Source organism: Trachurus trachurus (genome assembly GCF_905171665.1).
Source record: "Trachurus trachurus genome assembly, chromosome: 2".
In the NCBI taxonomy this organism is placed as follows: domain Eukaryota; kingdom Metazoa; phylum Chordata; class Actinopteri; order Carangiformes; family Carangidae; genus Trachurus; species Trachurus trachurus.
This window is the reverse complement of record NC_139914.1, coordinates 7,502,615-7,526,505: the sequence shown is the minus strand read 5'-3', so window position 1 is coordinate 7,526,505 and position 23,891 is coordinate 7,502,615. Positions and strand designations below refer to the sequence as shown.

The 23,891-nt window shown below is 45.3% G+C and overlaps 1 protein-coding gene across 1 annotated transcript in view; it reads right to left on the bottom strand.

Annotated features, from left to right (window-relative positions):
* The window catches only part of pard3ba (par-3 family cell polarity regulator beta a), a 140,922-nt gene that overhangs the window by 5,780 nt on the left and 111,251 nt on the right, over positions 1–23,891 (bottom strand). The window contains exon 23 of the mRNA XM_083992248.1: positions 6,848–6,924. Within this exon, the coding sequence (XP_083848374.1) occupies positions 6,848–6,924 (77 nt within the window). The remainder of the gene's footprint in view (positions 1–6,847; positions 6,925–23,891) is intronic.

Sequence of the window (23,891 nt, the reverse complement as noted above, 5' to 3'; positions counted from 1 at the left end):
CAGCAGCCTGAGAGTTCATGACGGGTCATAGTTTGAACAGCGCTCCGCCCTCTGTTTAAAGGGAAAGTTCAACATTTTGGCAAATTGGTCCATTGGAGAAAAAAAAGAGAGAACTCGCCACATTGTATTCTCCCGAAGTAGAAAATAATTTATTAGAGGGCTACATGATAAAAGGACAACGTTTCGAGCGTTTTGCTCTTCAACCAAGAAATTCCATTAGCCTCTGAGCAGCTTGCGGCTCTGCTCCGCCGTTCTAAAAATAGCTTGCACCGACAATTAAAGGTAACGAACCTTCTCCTTAGACTATAGGGATTATAGCAATGGGCCAATTTGCCAAAATGTTGAACTATCCCTTTAAAGTTTAAGGAAGCGTGTTTGTCGTCTTCTGTTCTCGCACATCCATGAACGATTAGCGCAAATTCTGAGACAATTAACTGCACTCACCTAAATTACATTAGCATGTTTCACTTATTAGCGTTCTGATTGCCAAGATGAGGAGAACATACATGCATATGTAAACACATCTGCCGGCTATGTGCTCACCTGTTAAGCCCACTGACAGTGAAGAGACATGCATTGCATGTAAAATACATTAATTGCTCTGCACAAAAAAAAGAAAAAAAGCAGCTGCTGCACCTCACTGCCAAACACTCCTCCACACAGACATTGATATGCGTGTGTGCACATACTTTTTCTGGGTAAAATGTTTAATGTGTTATCATTTGCAGGGAGACCGGTGGAAATGCCTCCATTAGATCACTCAGTCGGAGGTTCAGGTACTGCTGTCAGCGTCTGTGCTCCTGCTGTCTAGATGAGTCGCAGCCAAACCGCTGTGGTCATCAGTTACTGTACAAAATGTTTATTTAAAAGATGTAATGCAGCATATTTAGAAAGCTGACATATTCATTAGTGTATGATGCAGTCTCCAGATTCCCTAAATGTCCAAACTCTGCTCACGTACACACATACACACACACACTAACACACACTCGTAGCGCTAATGGTGCAGTGCTAGCTGAGTGCTACAGACACAGAGCAGACCTGGCTGGCTCCACGGCAGAGGAAACCATTAGCCACTCTGGCCCTGGCTGTGGAGGCAGCTCTGCTAATCAAACCGGCCTATGTCAACAACAGCAGTGGAAATTGGCTCTCACCTAAACGCGCACGTGCCTCATCTAAATGGGCCCCGTGTTTACACTCGCTGCCGAGCACAGTGACAGGGAATGTGTACAGTATCAGTGGCAGGTAGCAGAGGCTCCGACTGCGACGTGGGAGTTTTTGGGTTGGAAATGAGAAGGTGAGGAGAGATGGGAGGCACCGGGGCAAACAGCCTGTGTGTGTAAACCACTCCACTCATGAAGCTCATTGGAACATTTAATGACTCATTCATCATCTCAGAGATGTCATCATTCAGATGCCCATCAATAACCGCTTATTCAACCACGTTCTTTCATCTTATTCCAGTGCTCTCAACTAAATTTAAGGATTTTTGAGTCCTAGAGAACAAATTGCTCCTTTTCTGGCCCTTAAAAACATATGCAGCCATAAGTGGGGGAGGTCAAAGGTTTGGGATTGACTTCTAGGACAAGAGGGAAAGTGAAACATGTAATGGAGACGTGCCGGGGAAAAAGCAGCACGGTAACAGTTAATGATGGAAACAGATGGGATTTCTTTGCGGTACCCCACAACTCATACAATTACTCCATTTTCCACAGTTCAAACTAAGTTCACTGTATACCTTTTGTATTCTATCGTATTGTTTTCTATTCTGGGCAAAGAAACGAGCATTTGAATTCACGTTGACTCCTGCGTCTCCTCCACAGAGCTGCCCGTCCGTCTGTATTTGTGGGCTGAATGTCATGCAGACTTGTACATGACAGTCTTTGTATTTCTCGCTGAGCTCACAGGGAGCGCCGAGGCCTCAGAGTGTATATCTTTTGGTTTATTTATGAAGTGATGATTTCATTTTCCCATACACAGACCTGGGAGACTGTGGGAGAGAGAAAGAGAGAAAGAGACACAGAGCGAGAGAGAGAGGGATGGAGAGGGAAGGGCTTTCTAAGACAGCGGGCGAGACGAGATACAAAGAGACGTAGCAGAGATATAAACAGAGGCAAATGAAAAATGCAGACGGAGGGATTGATGGAATCAGGGAAAAATGCGGAGAAGAGAAAAGGGGAAGTTATTGTAAACAGGTAGAGCCACTGGTGCCTCAGCTGTGCATGTGACAGCGCCGGCTAAAGCCCTTTCATTTCCTACTGCTGATTCCATTACGTTCTCCTGTGTCTGAGCACAAACACCGTAAGCTGGACAAATATTGCTGCCTCCGCACACCGAGGGGCCCCCGTTCCTTCATAAAAGGGACCCACAAATAATAGAGGGGTCACCGAGCACCTCTCTGGCAATCAAACAAAAATAATCCACACATTACTTTAGATGCTCTCGGGCTGCTTATTCAACAATAAAAGAGAGGAGGGGGGTCACGTCACCTCTTAAACCAATCATGTAGGGCTCCGGAAAGATGTCGGAGGCTGTTATGGGGCAAATGTTGAAAATCCGACAGTGGAAAAAGAAACACAGGGAACTCTCCAGGAGCCAAGAAATTAAATGAGTTACAGAGACAATAACTCTAAGTGAATTGGGTGAGTTTAAAGTGAGTTATTGGACAGCTGGACAGCAGTAGGTGGGGAAACAGTTGATCACTTCTGAAGCTGCTAGAAAGAAGGATTGGGTTTTAATAAAGACGGGAGCGAAGGCAGCGCAAATATGATTTCTCCACTGACCTTGGAAAAAAAAAAAAAAAAAAAAAGCCATCCGAGCCCCAAACTACAGAGCTTTAACAACATTACTGCCCTAAAATGATAACGGACCTTTTGCAATAAATATGGCCGTCCAACCGTGCTGGGTAGGAGTGAATTTGTTGAGAGCTTATTTCCGGTTGACAAAATCAGCCAGTGGAGCAGAAATGGATGAGTAAATATGAGTATTTTAGAGGGAATTTCATTTTTAATATTCCCCTCATCTTTCCTTATTTACTCATCCTATTCTAATCAACAGATTGCTTTCACTTAGGAGGGGGCAAAGCCATTTATTGTTGTCTATTCTCAGCACCTACTACGTGTGTTGAGCCTGAGACGTGGCTCATTAGGACCTGAGTGGACACAACCGGGGTGAAAAGGTTTGTGTGCAGAGACATGGAGGAGAAAACCAAGTGGGATGGACGCTTTTTCAGAAAAGGTCAGATGAGAGGCGTTCAGGGACACTTTCCCACCGGCCTGAGGATGCTCAACATGCAGAGGGCAATCGGAAAAGTTGCTGCTTGTTTTGTAAAGGAGGGGCAGAGAGCGCTTCAAGCTCCTCAGATGACAAGCCTGACACACACACAGCCACACACACATGAGGAATATGTGCTATATCACTCAGATCCACCTGGATTACATAGACTGACATTCCCCGGAAACACAGTAAACCAGTGAGACCCCACCCAGCCTGAGTCTCAGTGTCATTTAAACCCGTGTCTCAGGTCAAGTCTTGGTTATGAGGAGCCAAATGGACTACACTACACACACACACACAGACACACACACCTCTTCTGTCCTTCTCGGAGGGTCATTTCCATTGTCCAGATGTGACAGCAGCTTCATGAGGCCGGTCGGCCCCTGGTTGAAGCCCTGTGCTCTCTGACTCACTGGCCATCGGCTGCACATTAATCAGCCAATTATCAGCCCTGGCCAGCAACGCTGCCGCTCCAACCCGCTCCCCCTAATCCAATCACCTTGGGGGAGTGGGTCAGGGGCTGCTCTGATTGGATAACCTGAGGCTGGGTCGCCGCGCCCATGACCCGCTGCTTTGAATTGGTAATGATGTTAATATCCTCCATATGTCCGCATGTGTGTGTCTGCGTGTGCACATTGGTGTGTGTCCCCGAGCACAGGGCCTATCTGGAAGCTGAGCTGCACCCCAGCATTAATGGCCAATGGAGATGGAAGCAAGAGCCAAAATAGCACTATCACCCTCCCTGGGGCAAACCTCTCCACGCTGCCACTTCTAGCCCTCTTTTCAAATCCTCTTTCCCAGACTCTAGCCTGTCTTGTTGGCTGCTGAGCGGCCGCCCTTGGCGCTAAGTCCCAGGCTGAGGTCCACTTTCTTTCCATCAGCCCCTGCTACTCTGGCATCCACTCCTTCTGGTCCAAAGAAACTCTTGAGTCGAGAGGTGGGAATAATAAAGGAGCCACAATTTGGGCTGCAGGATTGTGATGAGAAGTGTTTTTCCAATACGATGAAAAAAGTAAGTGGGTAAGAGGGCAAACAAGAGGAACTGGAATATATGGTGTTTGTTAAAGCTACAAAAAGTATGACATTGAAAAAAATAGAGGTTGAAATATAAATCTAAGAGACCATGCCTTCATTAGGGGAGCTATAATGTGCATGGACATGTTGACTTTTAACAACACACTCAAATGTTTGTCTGAACATCTTGATTCCGCCTCGATTTCATCCCCATCCTTCTCCCTGTCGCTCCATATGCTCCCATCTGTGAGACGCTTTGCTGCATCTCCTGTGCTATCCACGCACACACACACACACACACGCACACTCACGCGCACACACACACACTCACCTCCTTCACTCCCTCCCCTCCAGCTGCAGCCCAAGCCGGCTCCACACAAAGGCAGGCCAAATGTATGCTAATGAGAGCCAGGCCAATGGTGGAGCCGCACTCATTTTGAGAGGAAATGGCTTTCAATAATGGCGGCCCCCGGGGGGATTTTGCACAAAGTTCAGCTCCACTTTGAAAAATGCATTCAATTCACTGCTGTGTCTGCTCTCTCTTTCTCTCCTGTTTTCCCCGCTCAATGAGAAAGAAAGAAAAAAAAAAAAAACCTTCCCGGAATATATTTGCGTCCCTCCTCCTCCTCCTCCTCCTCCTCCTCTCGCCTCTGTAGTTATGCTAGGGGGTGTCGGAGGAGTTTTTGGGGGCCGAGGAGTCATGATTTATCTTTACGGAAACATCAGACACCAGAACACAAACATGTGAGTTTCAAAAGTGTTCACACACTATCTGGCACATTTCCTCTGCCTTTTGTTAGTCTTGCTTTTTGCTCCTCTGCTGAGGCGAACGTCTCCCGGAACATGTTAACTGTACCATATGCATTTCAAACAGACAACATCCTTTGGGTCTCGGGCCCAAAAATACTTCATAGAGGAAGATCAACAACTGTTAAATAACAATGAGAATATTTCTTGAGGTAATAAACATTATTTGAACAGGATTTGTCATGTTTGTCAAGACAAGAGACTCTGACGGCTCCTGCTGGGATGTATTATGTAAACCTCAAACAACTGGAGCATCATCATATGAACTCTATTAGAGTTTTTAGTTTTAGTTTAAGTTTCATTCTTTATCTGAACTTTCAGATGAACTTCCTTATCTATAATCTGCCAGAAACAGGAAGTTTCTATGTGTGAATAAAAGCCTCTTTGAGCTGGAATACACAGTTTAAGTAGAGAAAAGTGCTGACGACGCAGTATTTTGTTATCAGTTAATCCGCTGATTATGTCTCTGTTTAATCCTTTTGTCTATAAAATGTAAGGAAACAGAAAAAAAAACAACTGCCAGTTACAGTTCCCCAACGCTCAAGGTGACGTCAGATATATCCGGCATATTGATTCAAAACATAGAAATATTCAAAAACGACATATTTAAGTAGCAGAAACTAGAGAACAAGTGTCGTTTTTACCCCATTATTCACTTAAATAACGACATTTTGCCTTTTCTTTGAGCAAGAATGTGGAATAAATGACATTTAGCAGGAAAGTAACATGAAAAACGGTGAAAACGATTTGATAAAACACAGAAAGCAGGGGGCCGGATTTAAACCAACCACTTCAGACTGTGATAAGATCGTAAACGACTTTGTTCTTCTGTTCCTGTGAAGTAGAGTTTGGACTGAGCTGTCAGTGGTCAGCAGAGTGTCCCTCAGCCTGTCTGTCTCTGTTTGGGTTTGCCTCCACAGTTACAGTTGGCTAATCTCTCTGTCATGTCCCTCCCTCTCTCCCTCTCTCTGCTCCTCTCTCCCCCAGATTCTCACAACAGTCTCGTCCCCCTGAGCCAGTGCCGATGTCTGCGCTCCCTGGTGCCTGTCATATCAGGAGGGGCAATAACCCGTGAAATGACTGTTCTCTTTTTCTCACTCGCCTCCTCCTCTCCATCCCGGTGTCCCCTCTTCTCCACATTTCTCCTCCTCTCACTTTCCTCGCACCACGCCACTCCGCGCTCCACTTAGCTGTTGGGGCGCAAACGTCGCAAGGATAAAAAAAGGCGTTTGCTCAGTTTGCACACACACACATACAGTATGCACTTTGAATATTCTGGTGAGCTTTGACGCATGTGTGTGTGTGTGTGTGAGCTGTATCACTGCTGGGAAGGACTTGTATGGAGAGGAGAGGAGTATGAGTGAGTGTACATATGCCTTTAATTTGACAGGAGAACATTTAAGCAAACAAAAGAAACGTGTAGTTCCATTAAACCCACACTAGAGGTTATACATCCTTCAGAAAAGCAAACCATCCACTATGCGCGTGTGTGTGTGTGCATGTGTGTGTGTGTGTGATCCTCCTGCCTGTGCCCTGCTCTCCGGAGGGCTGATCACTCCTGTTCCTGGGATGAGTAGACACTCCCAAGGCAAACACTCCAGATTTAATTATAAGCTCCAAAGAGGATTAGTCTGTGTCGTGTGTGTCTCTCTGTGTGTGTGTGTGCTTGAGTGTGTGTGTGTGGGGGGGTGGGGGACACACACAAAAGGAAGGAGTGGCGAGAAGTTATCCCTTCACATGGCGGGCTCACCTGGGGTGTGTGGCGTACTGGCGGTCTACGTCGTCGTAGCGGTGCGCCGGTCGGGACTCGCCTCCTCTTGGAACCATCTGTGAAGAGACACAACACAGCAGAGTGAGTGAATGAGTAAATATAAGAAATCTGAAGGTTCAGCCAAAACATCCTTGAGCAAGGCACTGAACTCCAACTGGAAGCCAACGACGACGCAGCTGGAGATCGGATGAAAAAAGAGAAAAAACTGGTGCACGATCCCTGCAGTCCTCAGGCTGTATATTTAACCTCGCTACAGTAACATCGCAGCCTTTAAATTGCACATTTGAAGCATGTTGTGTGTCTGTGTGCAGCCGTGTGGTTTCAGCGGACACAAAACATAAAGACGCGGAGAAGTCGAGGAATGCCCCACATGTGGTAACGTAAACATGTGCGACCACATTTAAGCGCGGTGCCCCTCCGATACACACAGCTCCAGCAAACACACACAAAAAAAAAAAAAACATTTCGAGTGGGTTTTTGACCAAAGAGTAGATCTGTCTTCCATCCACACACACACACGCACACACACGCACCAGGAAATGATTGATTAAAGCCACGTCCACGCTGGGGGGCGAGGGGGGGGGGGGCGGATACATGTGGGAACGCTCAGGAAGGTTTTTAATTTTCTGGTCGTCCTCTGTCCACAGTTAAATGCCAAATGGTGAAGAGACTGAGCCAGTAAAAAATCTCATCTTCTTTGTCCTCGGAAACACAACTGTGGCTCCTGCAGCCGGGATCGAACCCCATGAACACTTACAGATGGTGACGAACTGAAGGAGCGTTAAGTAGAAGGAAAACAAACGCTCCATACAGGACGTAGTGTGGTGCTTCCTCCATGATGGTGGTGATGATGATGTGAAGCATGTGCTCTGCAGATCTCAACCTCCACCTATGGAGGATTTTGGGATCGGCATAAAAAGCGCAAAATGAGGAAGTGTCTCTCGGAGGGACGGTGTTCATCTCTTCGGCTGCTGCCGGTGCTCCAATAGCTCACTGAGACTACATTTGACACCCATCTGTGAGTCTGCTGTTCTTAATGGCACCAAGCTTCTGTTTCTGTCATCAAACGACTACATGAATATAAAGTGCTGATTTATCGCTGCTCATTAATGACAATCGCAAACCAATTCCGGCTGCCTCAGGTGCAATCGCCTTTTTATGCTCACGAATCAATGATAACACCTGTAATATGTGGGAAACTTATTAAAGTTAACACTGTTTGTGCAGAGATAGGACTGGGTTTTTTTTTCTCGGTTTCTCCCTGAACGCATCATATTGTATGTTTGATGTGAAAAACAGTGGAACATCTGAATCTGTGGGTCGGAGCAAAGAGCTGAGATAAGATGTGGTTTTGAATTCAGTTGTGCAAGTGTGGAGGTGGTCTGAGGTCCACAAGGGGGGTTTGTACAAGCCATCCCTGCAGGCTGAGGGGGGGATAGGGGGGGACACAGAGCATACAGTTTCAATTATCTATAATCTACGTTCTGGGCTCTGAGTTTTCACATACAAACACAGGCTGTTTACTCAATGGACATTTCATCGGACAAACACACAACGCACCGCTGTGGCGTAACGCGCACTGCACACACACACGCGTGCACATGTGTGTGTAAACAAGCAATCACGGCTTTGACAGAAACACACATGGAAATCTGAAGAGGCAGAGCAGCCGCCGCCACGCGTTTGATCCAGGCTATCAAAGGGATCACCCACTTACACACGTTTAATATCACAAACACAGAGCCTAAATGAAGCCATGCAGGACCGCTCCATTGTTCTGTTTTGCATGTACGTACGTATGAGTTCAGACTCATTCTGCATGTCAATGTAGCAGCGGCGCATTAGCAGATATCATTAGCATGTCTCTGTAATGTAGGGAGCTCTAATGTCTCTGAATCGGAGCCAGGAAGTGAAAGCACATCAGAGCCATGGCTGCTGCTCTATTCACTGGAGTGGCTTTGTGCCTGTGTGTGTGTGTGTGTGTGTATGTTAATATTATGGTAGTCGAGTCGGGGAGGGTAATGTGTGTCTTTGTGTGCAGGTTTAATATGATGTCGGGAAGTGAATGCTCCATCTTGTGTGTGTGTGTTACGTGGGGGACATTATGCAAAGAGCTGCATAATGTGAGGTAAAGGGGACATTAGTCTCAGCAAGAAGCTGGGACTCAGGTGGAGGACCTCCTGCATGCATGTGTGTGTGTGTGTGTGTGTGTGTGTGTGTGTGTGTCTGTGTGTGTGAAAGCCATAATACATCTTCTAAGTAGGAGGAGAGAGGAAGAGAATGATGAGGAAGGGAGGAAATGTGTGTTTAGATAAAATGAGTGGATTTCTTTGTGCGTTGATTGTATTAACATAATAGCCTCCAGCCATAGGTCTGGATGATCCCTTTATTAACTCACACAGATTAGTGACGTCTGTCATATGGATGCATTCAGGCGGAAACCCATTTCCCCAATTGAGACAGCTAGCTATAGCAGCAGATGATATGCCTTGAAACATTGCTGTGGCATTCACTCACTCACACACGCAGACACACACAAGAAAACAAACAGGAAACAAGTCTCAGTCTCACCATGGCAACTGGTAAAACAGCGATTTGAAATTCAGCCGGGTTGGAGTGAAGATGCAGCAGCGAGGCTTCGGAGGCCACGACACGCACCTGAACGCACCGCGAGTTCACGTCCTCATCCTGAACCCGCTGACATCATATACAGTGAGCGAGCATGTGTGTGTGTGTGTGTGTGTGTGTGTGTGGTTATCAGTGGAAAAGTTAATGTATTTTACAGACAGAAGCCGAGCGCCTCTCTGGACACACATGACGGGGAATTTCCTATTTCTCATGAGTGTCAGGTGGTAAAGCTCTAAAACCTAAGAGGCTTTGTCAAGTTGTGTGCACTTTTGTGTGTAACCTAAACCCGAACCTTTCAATCTGCAGATCGTGGGGCTGATTTCAATACCTTCTCATCAGGGGGGAAAAGCAAATGAGCTTCAACGTATCAGAACAATCTCCTTATAAAGTGTATCATTTTGTGGAGTCATTGCGTTTGTGTGCCGCAATCCGAGCAGCTGACAAACGCCTCTGACAGAATGGTTGGCGCGTGTGCGAGCGTGAATGAGCAAGAAAGTCATTTTTCCATTTTTCCAAATTAGAAAGCTCTGCCTTGACAGTGCCAGATGATAAGCAATGGAACACAACACACACACACACACACACACACACACACTCACGCACACATTCACACACCCACACACACACCAATCAACTCTAGCAGCACAGCTGTCGCATTCATCAGAAAGTATTGCCGGAGCTCAGGAAATGAATTTCTTGGAGCACTTTTGGATTTGCTGTAAATTTGTGATGCTCATATATACAAAAAGCCTCAAATGAGAGTCCAAGTGCTTTGACACAATGCCTGAGCTGCGCTTTCGTCCCGTGACTGAGATGCTCAGATTTGCCTTTTTCCAAACCGCTTTTCTCCGCCGCCTCTTTTCAAACGGCATAATTAGCCTCCTGTATTGCCGTCTATTCCTCCGCGCATCCATCCATCCTTTTCTTCCTCCCTCCATCCATCTTGGATGCTAATTAAGCATGTGTCTCAGTGTGGAGCCTCTGCCTGGCGCCCCATGCCCACCTCCTGTTGGCAGCCTCGCCCCCGCGCCCTGGCACGATGAGGCGGAAATCACCCTTTATCCAGCCCCCTCTTCCCTGTGATGAGATTGTGCCGACTCCCCCATGGGAGGAGAGGGAGCAGATAAGAAATAGGATTGAGAACACCAGTGTACGTGCACATACTCAATACTTGATTCAGAGTTAGATTCTCTGTCCGAGCCCAAGGCCGGTCTGACCTGGCTCCAGGCAGCGGAGTGAGCTCATGTGTGATAATCAGAAATGTATATGTAAAGGGATAGTTCAACATTTTGGCAAATTGGCCCATTGCCATAATCCCTATAGTCATAGCAGTAGGTTCGTTACCTTTAATTGTCGGTGCAAACTATTTTTAGAACGGCGGAGCAGAGCCGCGAGCTGCTCAGAGCTACGCTACGGAGGCTCATGGGATTTCTTGGTTTCCTTCATTAAACTCATCAAATACACAATCCAACAACTCCAAAACGCTCTGGTGTACAAGTTGCGACCTGCATATTCACCACGCTATGAGATAATAACAGAACGTTACGAGACAGAGTTGTTTTAGAGGTAAATGCAGAGACTGCTTGCCGAAAAACTGCCCCCAACGGCAACGCGCATCAGCGGTTTTGCATGTATTTCCCTCTAAAACAACTCTGTCTGGTAACGTTCTGTTATTATCTCATAGCGTGGTGAATGTGCAGGTCACAACTTGTCCACCAGAGCGTTTTGGAGTTGTTGGATTGTGTATTTGATGAGTTTGATGAGGGAAACCAAGAAATCCCATTAGCCTCCGTAGCGTAGCTCTGAGCAGCTCACGGCTCTGCTCCACCGTTCTAAAAATAGCTTGCATCGACAATTAAAGATAACAAACCTACTCCTAAAACTATAGGGATTATGGCAATGGGCCAATTTGCCAAAATGTTGAACTATCCCTTTAACACTCAAATTACAACAGCCAACTTATTAAAACATGTCCTGGTTGAAAACATCCTTATTTTATATAGCACATAAGGTGGCAAGCTCCACACTTATCCAGCAATTGTGCAGAAAGGAAACTTTTAAAAAACAGACTGTGACTAAATCTCAATCTTTCAGTGTTGACAACAGCAGCATTGAACTGTCTGAGTTCAGATTCATCTTTGGTGGCACTTGAATCACTCTCTTTAAAGGCAGTGATCGATACTGTGTGTTTGTGTTTGCCTTTGCAGCGTTTTCTTCCCTTTTCAATTCCTTGTGTTTCTTTGCAAGCCGCTGTCCTAAATTTATACTGTTCGCCCGAATCGGCTTGTTGGCATGGTTACCAACCAACAACCAACTAGGCAACTCAAAAAAAAGGTCACAGCACCTCTTTTCATGCTAGTCAAGTCTGGTCTGTTGGCACACGAGATTATGCTGTATGATGAGACGGTGTGTGTGCGTGTGTCTGTGTTTATATCTCAAACAGGAGGCTCACTTGCCCCCCAGTGTACACTAAACACTCCCACACCTGGACCCGGCTCACTCGGAGCTCGTTAGCAGCAGATGGTGCACGCACACCCACACACACACACACCCGCACACACACACAGGGACCAAAGGTTACATACACTCAGACTGGAATGCGGTCTATTTTGGTAATAGGCCAATCTGCTGGTAATTGTCTTCATTGTTAGTATTTGTTAGGCCTCAACTCTTGACCTTAGAGAGGCTTCTTACATTTATTTACAGTTGGATTCACACTTGGGCATCAATGTGTGTGTGTGTTTGCGGTTTAATCTCTTTATGAGCGTGCAACAGGTAGAGTGAAAACAATGTTTAGCTCATTAGCCGACGATACTGCTGACCTCCAACATCGACTATATCAGTCTGAATACGTTCGCTCGTGCACTTTTAGACCGTTTACATGAATTCTAAATAAAGTGAACATGTTTACGAGCATCAGATGACACTGCTGCTCAAAAGGATGTTTTTACACTCTTTGGGGAAATGTGCTGATGTCACTGCCTCCGAGTGGACAAACACACTCAGAGAAAAATATGTTCTGCAGCCCAAGAGAGTATTTGATTAGCTAAAGTGGCAATTAGTGACAAACATTATGCAACAGGACAATTTGTATCACTCTTCAGCAGTGATGTAGCACGTCTAACAAGCTGCTCTTTTTCCTCTGAGCTGGTTGCCTGAAGCACCTCCACTCTTATTAGATTATTCTGATTGTTAATAGTGGAATATCAAACCTGTGATCGGGGGTCATCAAGACAAATTAGTGGTTTTTAAATAATCTGGAAAATTGCTTCTGACCTGCACATGTGCGATTTGTTACCCCATCAATTTGTAATCAACATGCATCCTTAACCTGTTCCATGTGTGCCTGCGTGTGGCTGTATGTGTATGCGCACGTGTGTGTGTGTGGCCATGGCAGTGGCCATGGGGTGCTGTTTATTTACTGGGGCTGTGTCCCTGTTCCTCTCCCCCTCTGTGGGTTTGTTTGCCGCCCCACTGTTCACTGAAATAACATCCAAGTACCCCTGTGAGTGTGGACATGTGTGTGTGTGTGTGTGTGTGTGTCTGGTTACATTCTTCCCTCTCTCTCTCTGAAAGGTGTGTTTTAAGCTCCCTTTTATACTGAGATTCTGCTATTTTGCTGTTAAGAAGACCTCTCATTATGTCACCTCTGTTTGTTTACACTGCAGCAAACAAAGCCGGCATAAAGCCGCCCCAGGGTGCGATGACTTTAGATGGAATGATTCAGTGTCGGTCTGTCTGTGCGACTTCCTCCGCTACTGGCGTAAAGGCTAAACAACAATGCCCCCCCCCCCCCCACATTTTGAGCTGGAACCTTTGTATACAGGACGGTGAAGTGGAATAAAGGTGCAGCATTTCCACCTAGAACGGGCTTGTGTAGACGGGGGTTTTGTGAGGAAGAGGGAGAGACGGCATTGTGTTCGGTGCAGCTGTGTTTGTGTGGATGCGGCGGCAGCATCTTCTGACAGTCAATTTTGTCAAGTCATGTGCCTGTTCTCCACAGCTCAGGTGAACAAGTCCTCTACCTCCAGTTGCAGATTTGGGCTTGTGGGGGAAAGAGGGGGAGGAGGGGGAGGAGGGGTTGACACGGCGACCTGTGACGGAGGCTTTGATGAGCTCCTGGTTGCCCCGCTGCAAATGTCACGAGGTTGATCTGTTTGACCTTCAGACGCTTTGAAGTGACTCCTGCCAACTCCTGAACCTCAGACTGAGCTGCAGTGGATTTAAAGGATCAGTTTTGGGGGGAAAACATCCACGTTTGGCTCAGGTAGGGTCTGATGAAGTGGCCGGTTTAACGCCTCAGCCTCTAAGAGTAATGGCGTGCGAGCTTCCACTGTCTTCAAGCGCCACAACCGACATCTTGCAACAAAGCAGCTCCTGGATTCAGCACCATGTTAATGTAGTGCTAATGCAAAATGATGCGATTGCAGAGTTATACTGTGATTTATTGCAGAAATGAATGAATTAGTTTAAAGTCTGAGACAAACACATGCACATATGTAACCGAGCCAGACTGAAACCTTCTCCTCTTTAATCCAAACAGAGCGGTAACGTGCTTTGAAGTGAGAGCGAGCACGAGTGAGGAGGAGAATGGGAGATTTCTATCAACTTGCAGACAGATCACACTCTGCAGTTTGCCCGTAGGCCAGAGACAAGCTGTGGGGATGAAGACAGACACCAAATAAGTCCCTGTAGCCCTCCGTCGGCCCAGATTGGGAGGAGGGAGAGAAGGTAGGGAAGAAATAAATAAAAAAAATCCTCACCCGGTTGCTGTGCAGCATCGGAATGAAGCGACTTAAAACAAAAGAGAGGAGAGGGGGGAGGCGGTGTGTTGAGCCTCAGGGATGAGCTGGAGAGACAAGGACAGAGAGGAGGAGACCGTGGATGGAATCGCTCATTGTGACTTTGCCAAGAGAGAGAGAGAGAGAAAAAAAAGGGGGTGGGAGGTGGGGAGGTAAAGAAAGGTGCTATACATGTGTGTGAAAACTCTTGATAGCGGTGGGTAGACACATAATGCTGGAATGAGATGTTCACTCTTGTCTTTGCCTCCCGAGAGTGTGAGCAAGAGTTCAGATGGTGTCTGAGTCTGTGGGTTTTAGAGATGGTGAGCGAGGAGCTGCTCCGGTGCACACCGAGCAGACAAACCCAGAGGCTGAGGATGTGAGACGAGTGGTCAAGTAAGAAATGACATTAAGTTGTAAAAATGAATGAATCTTCAACAGAGTCCAAGATGGGAAGATGGTTAGCATTGTCTACTCTGGTAGGAAGGTGTTCAACTATACTGAAACAATTGACAATACGTTAAAGTTGTTCCAAACAACTTTGACTGTATCTTTTAAAGGGATAGTTCAAAATTTTTTGACAAATCCCTATAGTTTTAGGAGGAGTTTGACTCTGTCTTGTAATGTTCCGTTATTATCTCATAGCGTGGTGAATGTGCAGGTCACAACTTGTCCACCAGAGCGTTTTGGAGTTGTTGGATTGTGTATTTGATGAGTTTGATGAGGGAAACCAAGAAAACCCATTAACCTCCATAGCGTAGCTCTGAACAGCTCGCGGCTCTGCTCCGCCGTTCTAAAGATAGCTTGCGCCGACAATTAAAGGTAATGAACCTACTCCTGAAACAGGGATTATGGCAATGGGCCAATTTTCCAAAATGTTGAACTATCCCTTTAACACATTTGTTCATAAACTTTTGGCTCCATCCCCCTGTGACCCTCAGAGAATAAACATCAGAGCTGCTAGATGGGCGGATGAGCTCCACATTTACACTGAGGGAGCTATGCTGATTATAGCAAAGTCACACTGTGGGAAATTAGCATAACTTCCACTTGTAAATGACGGTGCATAACTTTACAACCCTACAGGGGACTGACAGATGAATGACAGGTGTGATAGGTGAGAGCGGTGGCTGAGACTGACACACATCACCCCTGAGATGCAGACGAGACTGTGACAGGAGAAACATCGACAGGCCAAACACATGACACAGTGTCAAAGGCTCCACACATGCATTACTGTACATCTAATGGCTTGACTTGTTGTGAAGATCGGTACTGTACTGTAGGTGATTTCCACAAACAAGAGCGTCCACTGTTTGAACATGAGACCATTTACGTATGAACGCTGCATTATCTCCACCTCCCTGGAAAACACCCTATCCTAAAATTAGGCTGAATGTCCACACTGAATGACTTGTAAGGAGGAAATGTCGCTGCAGCACGACTTTCATTTCATAACCATCACCTTACTAAACCCGACATTATCACTGACTGGTCTTCTGTGCAGCTCTGTACCTCCAGCCTTATTCTCCCCTGTCATTTTCCTCCTCTTTAGCCTATTTTTCAGTAGCTGGTCACAGTATAGCTTGTTCAGGATTATTCTGGGGTGTATGATCCAAACACTAACTTGCGGTGGGGCGTGTGCAATTATACAGGGCCAGAATAGCACTCGTCCTGCTCTGGAGAGTCAGGGACCGATGGGTAGCCTTTAATCAGCGCTCGTGTGTGTGTGTGTGTGTGTGTGTGTGACAGAAGCCTGAGATGTGTGTTTTGGACGTGAGCGTTGAGAAAAGCAATCTCAGAGGGGGTCACAAGGAAACCAGGATCAGGAGACTGCATTTCTTGTAATTACTGAATTATGGGATTTTCTCAAAAAAAAAAAGAGAAAAAAAAAACTTTTTTTTTTTTTGTGCATGTGTGTGTGTGTGAGAGCTGCCAGCATGGAATTGGCTGGAGCCCCCTGCAGAGAAATGAACTCTGAAAGCGGCTTCAGTTTGGCTTCAGCTGTACTTTACAGCTCTTTGATGGTGACTGCATCAATGTGTGTGTGTGTGTGTGTTGCCTTTCCATGGTTGATCATGAGTGTGTGCGCTTTTATGTGTTTGTGGTGTGTTACCTCCTAAAATGTCTGTTATAAAATGGGTGTGGGTGCTGTTTCACATGTTCATGTTTAGCATGTACTATTTGTGCACGGATGTGTGTTTAAAGTGTTTGTATATGAGGTGTGTGTGTGAGTGTGTTGAGTGTGTGTTAAGTCGGTGGAGGCCACATTAAATTCCTAAAAGTGTGCGAGTTTGTGAAAAATAGAAAGTGAGACTTAATCCAAGCAGCTTGATGATCCAAGTCCTTCAAATGCAGCTTTTCCCATGGGGATTGTGTGTGTCTGTGTGTGTGTGTGTGCATGAGTGTGTGTGTGTGAGTGGCTAAGAGTGGGAGAGATATTGAATGATTGTGCATGCTAGCCAGTTATCCTTCACTCGTTCCTCATTAAAATGGTGCAGGTGCATCAGAAAAGCCTCAAATCCACACAAACACACACAGGGCATATGCTAACCTGATTAACACAAACATTAGACCGACATTAGCGCTGCCTCCTTCGGAGAAACGCCCCCGAACCAGCTGCTGCTCTCTCCGTCTCACCTTCCTCTATAGGCACAGACCAACATCCTGGGCCTCCTATAACTATAGTCTCTCTCCCTCTTTCACCTCCTTCATGAATCTACATCTTCTGACAGTTTGTTTGGAATAAGGTGTCGAGAGAGACTGCACACATGAGATGGAAACAAGGAGGGAAAACCTTCTACTGCGTGAAACCATCAGGTGAGCAACAGATTATCTAACTAGCATAGCAACATGAAGCATAGTTAGTTTTGATTGGATGAATGTGTAGAAGTTGTCTGTGTAGCTGATCAGGTTTGGGCATCAATTCATTCCTATTGGTGCTGGTTTTCTCCCAAAGAGACCAGAGAGAGTTTTAATGTCTCAGTCTTTCACCTGTGCTACATCCACCACCACTTCTTCTTCCTCCTCCTCCATTCCTCCACTTGTTCATGTCACTGCCCCCGTGTGTCTGTCAGTTCCTCCGTCCCATCTGTCTCCTCCTCGTGCCAATCCAGCTCCCCCCCGTTAGATGTGCTGTGTCTCATCCTTCCCATCTTTCCCCTAAGGCGCCTCTTTAAGTCTTTTTTTTTTTTTTTTTTTTGCTTCGATGCTGCGATGCTTTGTTGCTTTGTCATGTACCTACTTTCTCTCTCTTTTGTCCTCTCTCTCATAAACACATGTGCTCTCTTCTCTCTCTCTCTCTCTGTCTTGCTGCCACTCCCCATCCCTGCTTCCCATTCCCCTCGTTCTCTCTCGTCGGTGCCTCTCCCCGAGGTCCGCCTCTTGTCTTTGAAAGCTGCTCTCTGCTGGGCTGCACTACACTTTCCGTTGCATCGCCCCCCACGGTGGGAACACAGCGGGACGAGGCTGCCAGCGCGTCCATTACACCTGTGCTGTGTCTGTTTGTCTCCGGGAAGTGAGACACAATGAGTCTGGACCGTGTTGAGGAGACACGGAGTGTGTGTGTGGTACGAGGAGGCGATGGTCGGTCACTGGGGGCCCCAAAACTAACGATCAATACCGAACCCCGAAGGGCCTGCAGACATATTCTGAAGCACGTTACCAGATAATAACTTTCTCCATTCACTCCATCTCTAACGCCGAAGTGGCAGCGAGTTCACAGATGAATACGTGCGCAGTCATTAGGGCTGGGGGCACAGAAACCATCGGGGCTTTTGCCTGTGGGCATGAAGCACCCCGCACGGATCACCAGGGTGTGTGCGTGTCTGCGCGTGTGTGCGTGTGTGTGTAGGCACATCTATCACCGTGACAGGCTGGTGCGTGTTTACTTAATGATGTGGGGGTTTATTTATGAAGTGATGGCCGACGTGTGGGAGGGAGAAGGGAAAGTGAGAGAGGGGGGGGAGCGATTGAGACAGCCTGAGGATGTGACATTAAAATATCATCAAGGTGATGGATGTCCACACGCACAACATTAGAGAGAAGTACAAAAAACAGCTGCGCAACGGATGACAAGTCGTATCTGGACTTGAGAGTGTGTGTCTCTCTCTCTATGTGTGTGTGTGTGTGTGTGTCTCATAATGACTGTGTAGTGTGTAGCTGCTGTGTGTGGTTTTCTGTGACTTCTGTGTTCATTAAGGCGTCACGTACTGCCAGTGTTGTTTACGACTCACAGGGTAATGAGTTGAAGATAAGATGCATGAGTTCATATATGTGTGTGTGTGTGTGTGTGTGTGTGTGTGTGTGCCTTCCTCCCATACAGTGTGTCTTTGTCGCCCTGGGTAAACAAGGTTCTGGTTCACGGTCGTTTCTTTCATCTCAGCTGACCGTGTTATGCATGGTCAGCCATAATAATGCACAGGCAATAGAACATTACATTATAATAAACATGCAATGACATGCGGTGAGGACAAGAGGAAACAAAGACACACTGTGGATGTTGGATGTGAAGCCTCCAGCTGCGTCACACAGAGGAGGTAAATCAGTGATCCCTGTCAGTGGGATGTCCAGTCACAACCACTAGGGGGCAAATAGGCCAACAGTGAATGCATGAGAGAATGAAACCATGAATATAAGAGGGGAATCATTTTGTTTTTACCGTAATTTCAAGAAAACCCCCAGAAAACCTCAAGGAACCTTTAAAGATGAATGACAATGTGTTGAGAACTTCATAATAGAAAAACAGGGCAACGACTGGAAACATAATCAGCATCACTCTATCTGGCAGATAATGTAAACATCTGGAACTGAGGGTAATTTCAAAGGGGGAAACTCCACAAGTTTTATACATGAAGATCGGCCATGAGCAGAAGCACTCAGCCTGTGAAATCGGTTGGATACGGCTTCTGTCAAGTCTGAGGAAATAACCCCCGATGTGGAGGTCCTTTGCACTTGATCCAAAAGAGACTCGTGGAAAATCAAAGTGTGTGGACTCATTTTCCAACAGACGGGCCCAATCTAAAAGGAAGCAGAGGACTGTCAGACCCGGTTCAGACACAACCGCCGCTGGTGAGATCTGGTTCAGAACGCAGTCGCTCCGAACAAACCTAATTGAGAGAGAACGCCGACACTGGCAGCAGTAGGAGGCCATGAGTTAAAACACGCGCAGCGGAAAAGACGAGTGACATGTCATTTTTCTACTGCACTGATATGATCAGAGCTTCAGGCTCTTCCAGTGGGGTCCATGTGGGTTTAAGCTTGTGATCCATCCGACAAGACCGTATGCAAAATATAACTTCATTTATGTCAGTTTGGGCCCCAGGTCGGTTCTGGCGTACTTTAAAGATCCAGTGTGTAATATAGGGGGAAAACCGTGATATGTAGCGTTCAGATTCTATACCACCACTGGGGCGGCTGGGAGTATTTCAGGAGCATGAAGCGATGAGGTGAAGATCTAAAACATTTACGATATGATATGTCTGCTGTTTCCTCCTCCTTCTTCTTTCCTTCAGCCTTCTTTGTTAGTTTAATTATGAACACGAAACTTGTGAAACGCACTCTCTGGCTCTCTCTAAAGCAAGACTCTTGCTATATGTATATATAAAATAATAATTAGAAGGCTACAGAAAACAAACAAATGTTATTTTATAGTGATACAAATATATCCATGGGTAGTACATTCAGAATTATTACACACTGAACCTTTAAAGACTTTTATTCTGAAAGTACTCACTATCACTGGTTATTTCACTCCATTTTTTTCAAAATGAGTTTTTTGCATAATATCATGCATTAGTGGTCTGTTAATGCCTGTGTGGTGTTATTTTTAAATTTTCAACATTTTTTAAATTAGTTATTCATAAAATAAAAAGGTTCTATCAACCAAAACACAAGCCGAGTTGGAACTTTGATGCTCAATATCTTGGAACTACCCAAAACGGAGATAGAACCCTATAATTCTAAGCTCACGATCTGCCAACATAACAGCAATAACTCACAAAAAGCACTGCACTTTGTACCATACACAGCATATGCACTTTCACTGTCTCGTTTTTAATGCATACAAGGTATTGAGTAAATGGTGTGATGTATGATGACGTGAATGTGACTGAATGGATGAGACGATGTATGGATGAGTATACTTTTTAATTTTACTAGAGTAATTAATTGTTTTTATTTGTTGCTACTGAGCCCAGTATATTGAGTGCAATGTAATTTCGTTGTATCAACCATACAATGACAATAAATCTATCTTAAATCTCTTAAATGTAGGAAATATGCATTTATGGACTTTTAGAAACTAAAAAGCAGTCTATCCTGTCCGGTCACTGGAGTATCCCATTAAAAGGTGACACAGAATAATTCAAATATGAGCTACTGAATTAAAAACTATCAGGATCAGTCTCTATGACAATGATGTCTCATCTCCAAAGTCATTCCCGACTTACCTTATAGAACAAAGTCTATAAAAAGAGACAGCTCTTGTACTTCTACAGCTTAATTGGCCATCAAGGCAGTACAGAGGGCCTATCATTAGCATAGAGAGAAAACAGACAGAGAGAGAGGGACAGTGTGATTGTCATAATTACAAGTGTGACCTATCCACAGACAGGGAACACGGAGGACGGGTCAAATTAGAGACAGATAGATAGACAAGAGACATGAGGGGAGAGGGGTCAGGAGAAAGAAATGAGGAAGGGACAGGAAGTCCTTTCTGAAGACACACACATCTACACACTAAAGCCAGCGACACCCTCCACCTGTAGATCATGTAGAGAGAATAACACAAGACATAAATAGATATCTCCGTCTCTTTATTCCTGCTTTTTGTTTATGTCAGCTCAGGTTAGTGTGTTACCCAACATCCTCCAGCTCAGCAGAGCAAATGGAGACACAGGCGCTCACTCTTCTTCTCTTTCAAACACGTAGAGCCACTCAGAGAGGGAGAATGGTGCTCCTGGCCTTGTGTGGAGAGCGTGGAATAAAAAAAAAAAAAACCTTTTTAACCATTCAAGGCTGCAGAAATGGCTGAGCATAAAAGAGCAGCGCGACGTGGTGATAGTGGTGGCGGCTAAAAGGTTGATCACATAAGGCTGAGGCAGGCGAGTGGCGCCGCGCTCAAGTGCTCGGCTTTTATGCTCCTCTCATGCCACAGAGACAGAGAGAAAATAGGTAAATGTGAGCGGAGTAATGTCCAGGTGAATCAAAAGGTGTCACCTTCAGTCTGTCTGCACGGAAATAGCGTTCAATTATTATTTCTTTATTCACATAACAAAGGAAACTTACTGTAAAGGGAACATTTATGTAGATCTGCTGTAAAGTATTTCTGAGACTGGTTTAATCCACGTTTATTTCTTAAAGTACTGAACTGGTTCTTCAAGAGGTTTTATGTGTGTTTATCGAAGATGACAACGTAGCCCTCTCATCTGAGGATGTGGAGGATTCTGGGTAACGCGTGAACCCGAGCTGACGTAAACAAGTGTGAGGATAAAAGCTCAGGCTGTGGTCAGAAAGTCTATTCATATCTCTGCTTATTCTCTTGGTGGTCATCTCTCCACAGGGCGTGTGTGTGTGTGTGTGTGTGAGTCTTTTCTTCAATATGTTATTACAGTTTGAATATGATTCACCTGTTACACTGTCTTTTACGCAGAGTCGTCTTATTTTCCAGCTGCTCTGAGTTCATATAAATGCTGATGCCTCATCTAGGTTGCATTCAAATACCACTGAATACAAAGAATAATAGGTTTTACAAGCAAACTCATACACCCACCCACACACACACACACACACATACAGTAATATATGATATTGTTAAAAATATTCTTTCCCCGTCATTTGTCAGCCATCCTGTTGTGTTTCGACATTCCATTATCATCTTTTGTCTTTTTTTGTACCTTCCCGGATGTTTTACTGTTTATGTGTTTCTATTCTCACTGTGTGCGTGTGCGCGAGTGTGTGTGCGACTGTGAGCAGGGTGTTTCATTATCAGGCTCCTCAGGAGAGGAACCCACCGCTGGTTTTGTACCGTGGACGCCGCCGTCTTTTTTTTTGGGGAGAGAAATAACAATCAGATCAGAGGTTGCGCCTCACACTTGCTGCGCTTTAATTGCATCAGAGTTCGGGTACTGACTGAGTCACGGCGAACCGAGGCACAAACACATGCTGCACTGGGATGTGTAATGAGTGACGAAGCCCTTCAGGCCTCAAAGAAGGCGACTGTGGCGTGTGTGTGCGCGTGTGTGTGTGTGTTAGCGCCTAATGAAGACTGTGGGCTTCATTGCTCAATAAACAGAGACTACAATAAGCGAGGAAGCGAGCACAGCAGGAGGCAGGTTGTGGCAGGTGATTGGGTATCGGCGACGCCGTCGGTAAACCCATCCCATATTTCCCAGATGCCACTGCTTCTCTCTTTGTTCAGTTGTGTCGTTTAATGAAAAATAAATCTAGCTCTGAGGAAATGTTCTTTGCAAATCGCTGCGGCCAGATTCGGGGATTCAGAACCAGATCAAAGTGTGATTTTCTGCATCCTTGGGCTCGCTATTAAAAAAATCCCATTTTAAAATGCCTGATAAATGGCTATTGATTTCCATGGCCAGTATGCTGAGTTCGGGAGTGTACGGAGGTAAATGAAATGATTCCTCAGGCTGGATCAATACGGGTTCAGGGACATTTAGGAGTGCAGCTTGGTTAGGAGAGGCAGCTACAGTGAGTCATTTCAGACCATTGTTGCTCTTGCCACAACAACAACGAGCGTAGAGCGAGTTAGGACCAGACGAGGCTATCAGAGAGGAAGAGGAAAAATGGAGCAATAGCATAAGAGAGAAAGAAGGAGAGAAGGTTGCGGTATAGAGTGGAGAGAGAGGGTGGATGGAAATGTCACCGGTCTAATAGATCTCTCCATAAACTAAATGAGGATGAGAGCGGGCGCCGCCTCGGTGGCACACAGCACCTCAAAATGTTAACAAGAGAGCTGAAAATAGACAGAGACAGGCGCAGGGGAAAACAGGCTGGGCAAACAGGAAGACTGGAGACAAGTACATAAAACACCTTCTCCTCTCATTTAACATTTCAATCTTTGGTAACTCTTTATTTGACGCCTATTTCTATAACGCATTTATAACCATATTTATAATGAGTTATAATGCAGTTATAGCACTGTATAGCTATAGTTATAAACACTCATAAATGATCATAAGACTTTATAACAATAATCATAACACATTATAGAGCATTATAACTCTATTATAATACTTGACCTAATAAGCCATTATTAAATGCTCTATAATGTGTTATGCTTATTGTTATAAAGCCTTATGGTAAATTATGATAGTTATACATGTTTATAAGCCAATTATAACACATTATAACTATATTTATAATGCATTATGGATTTGGGCATTGTCAGCGAGTTTATTATAAGGAATTATAATACCTGACCATATAAGTCATGATAAAATGCTTTATAGTGTGTTATGATAATTGTTATAAAGTCTTATGATCATTTATGAGTGTTTATAACTATAGTTATACAGTGCTATAGCTGCATTGTAACTCATTATAAGTATGGTTATAATGCGTTGTAGAGATAGGCTTCAAGTAAAGTGTTAACCAAT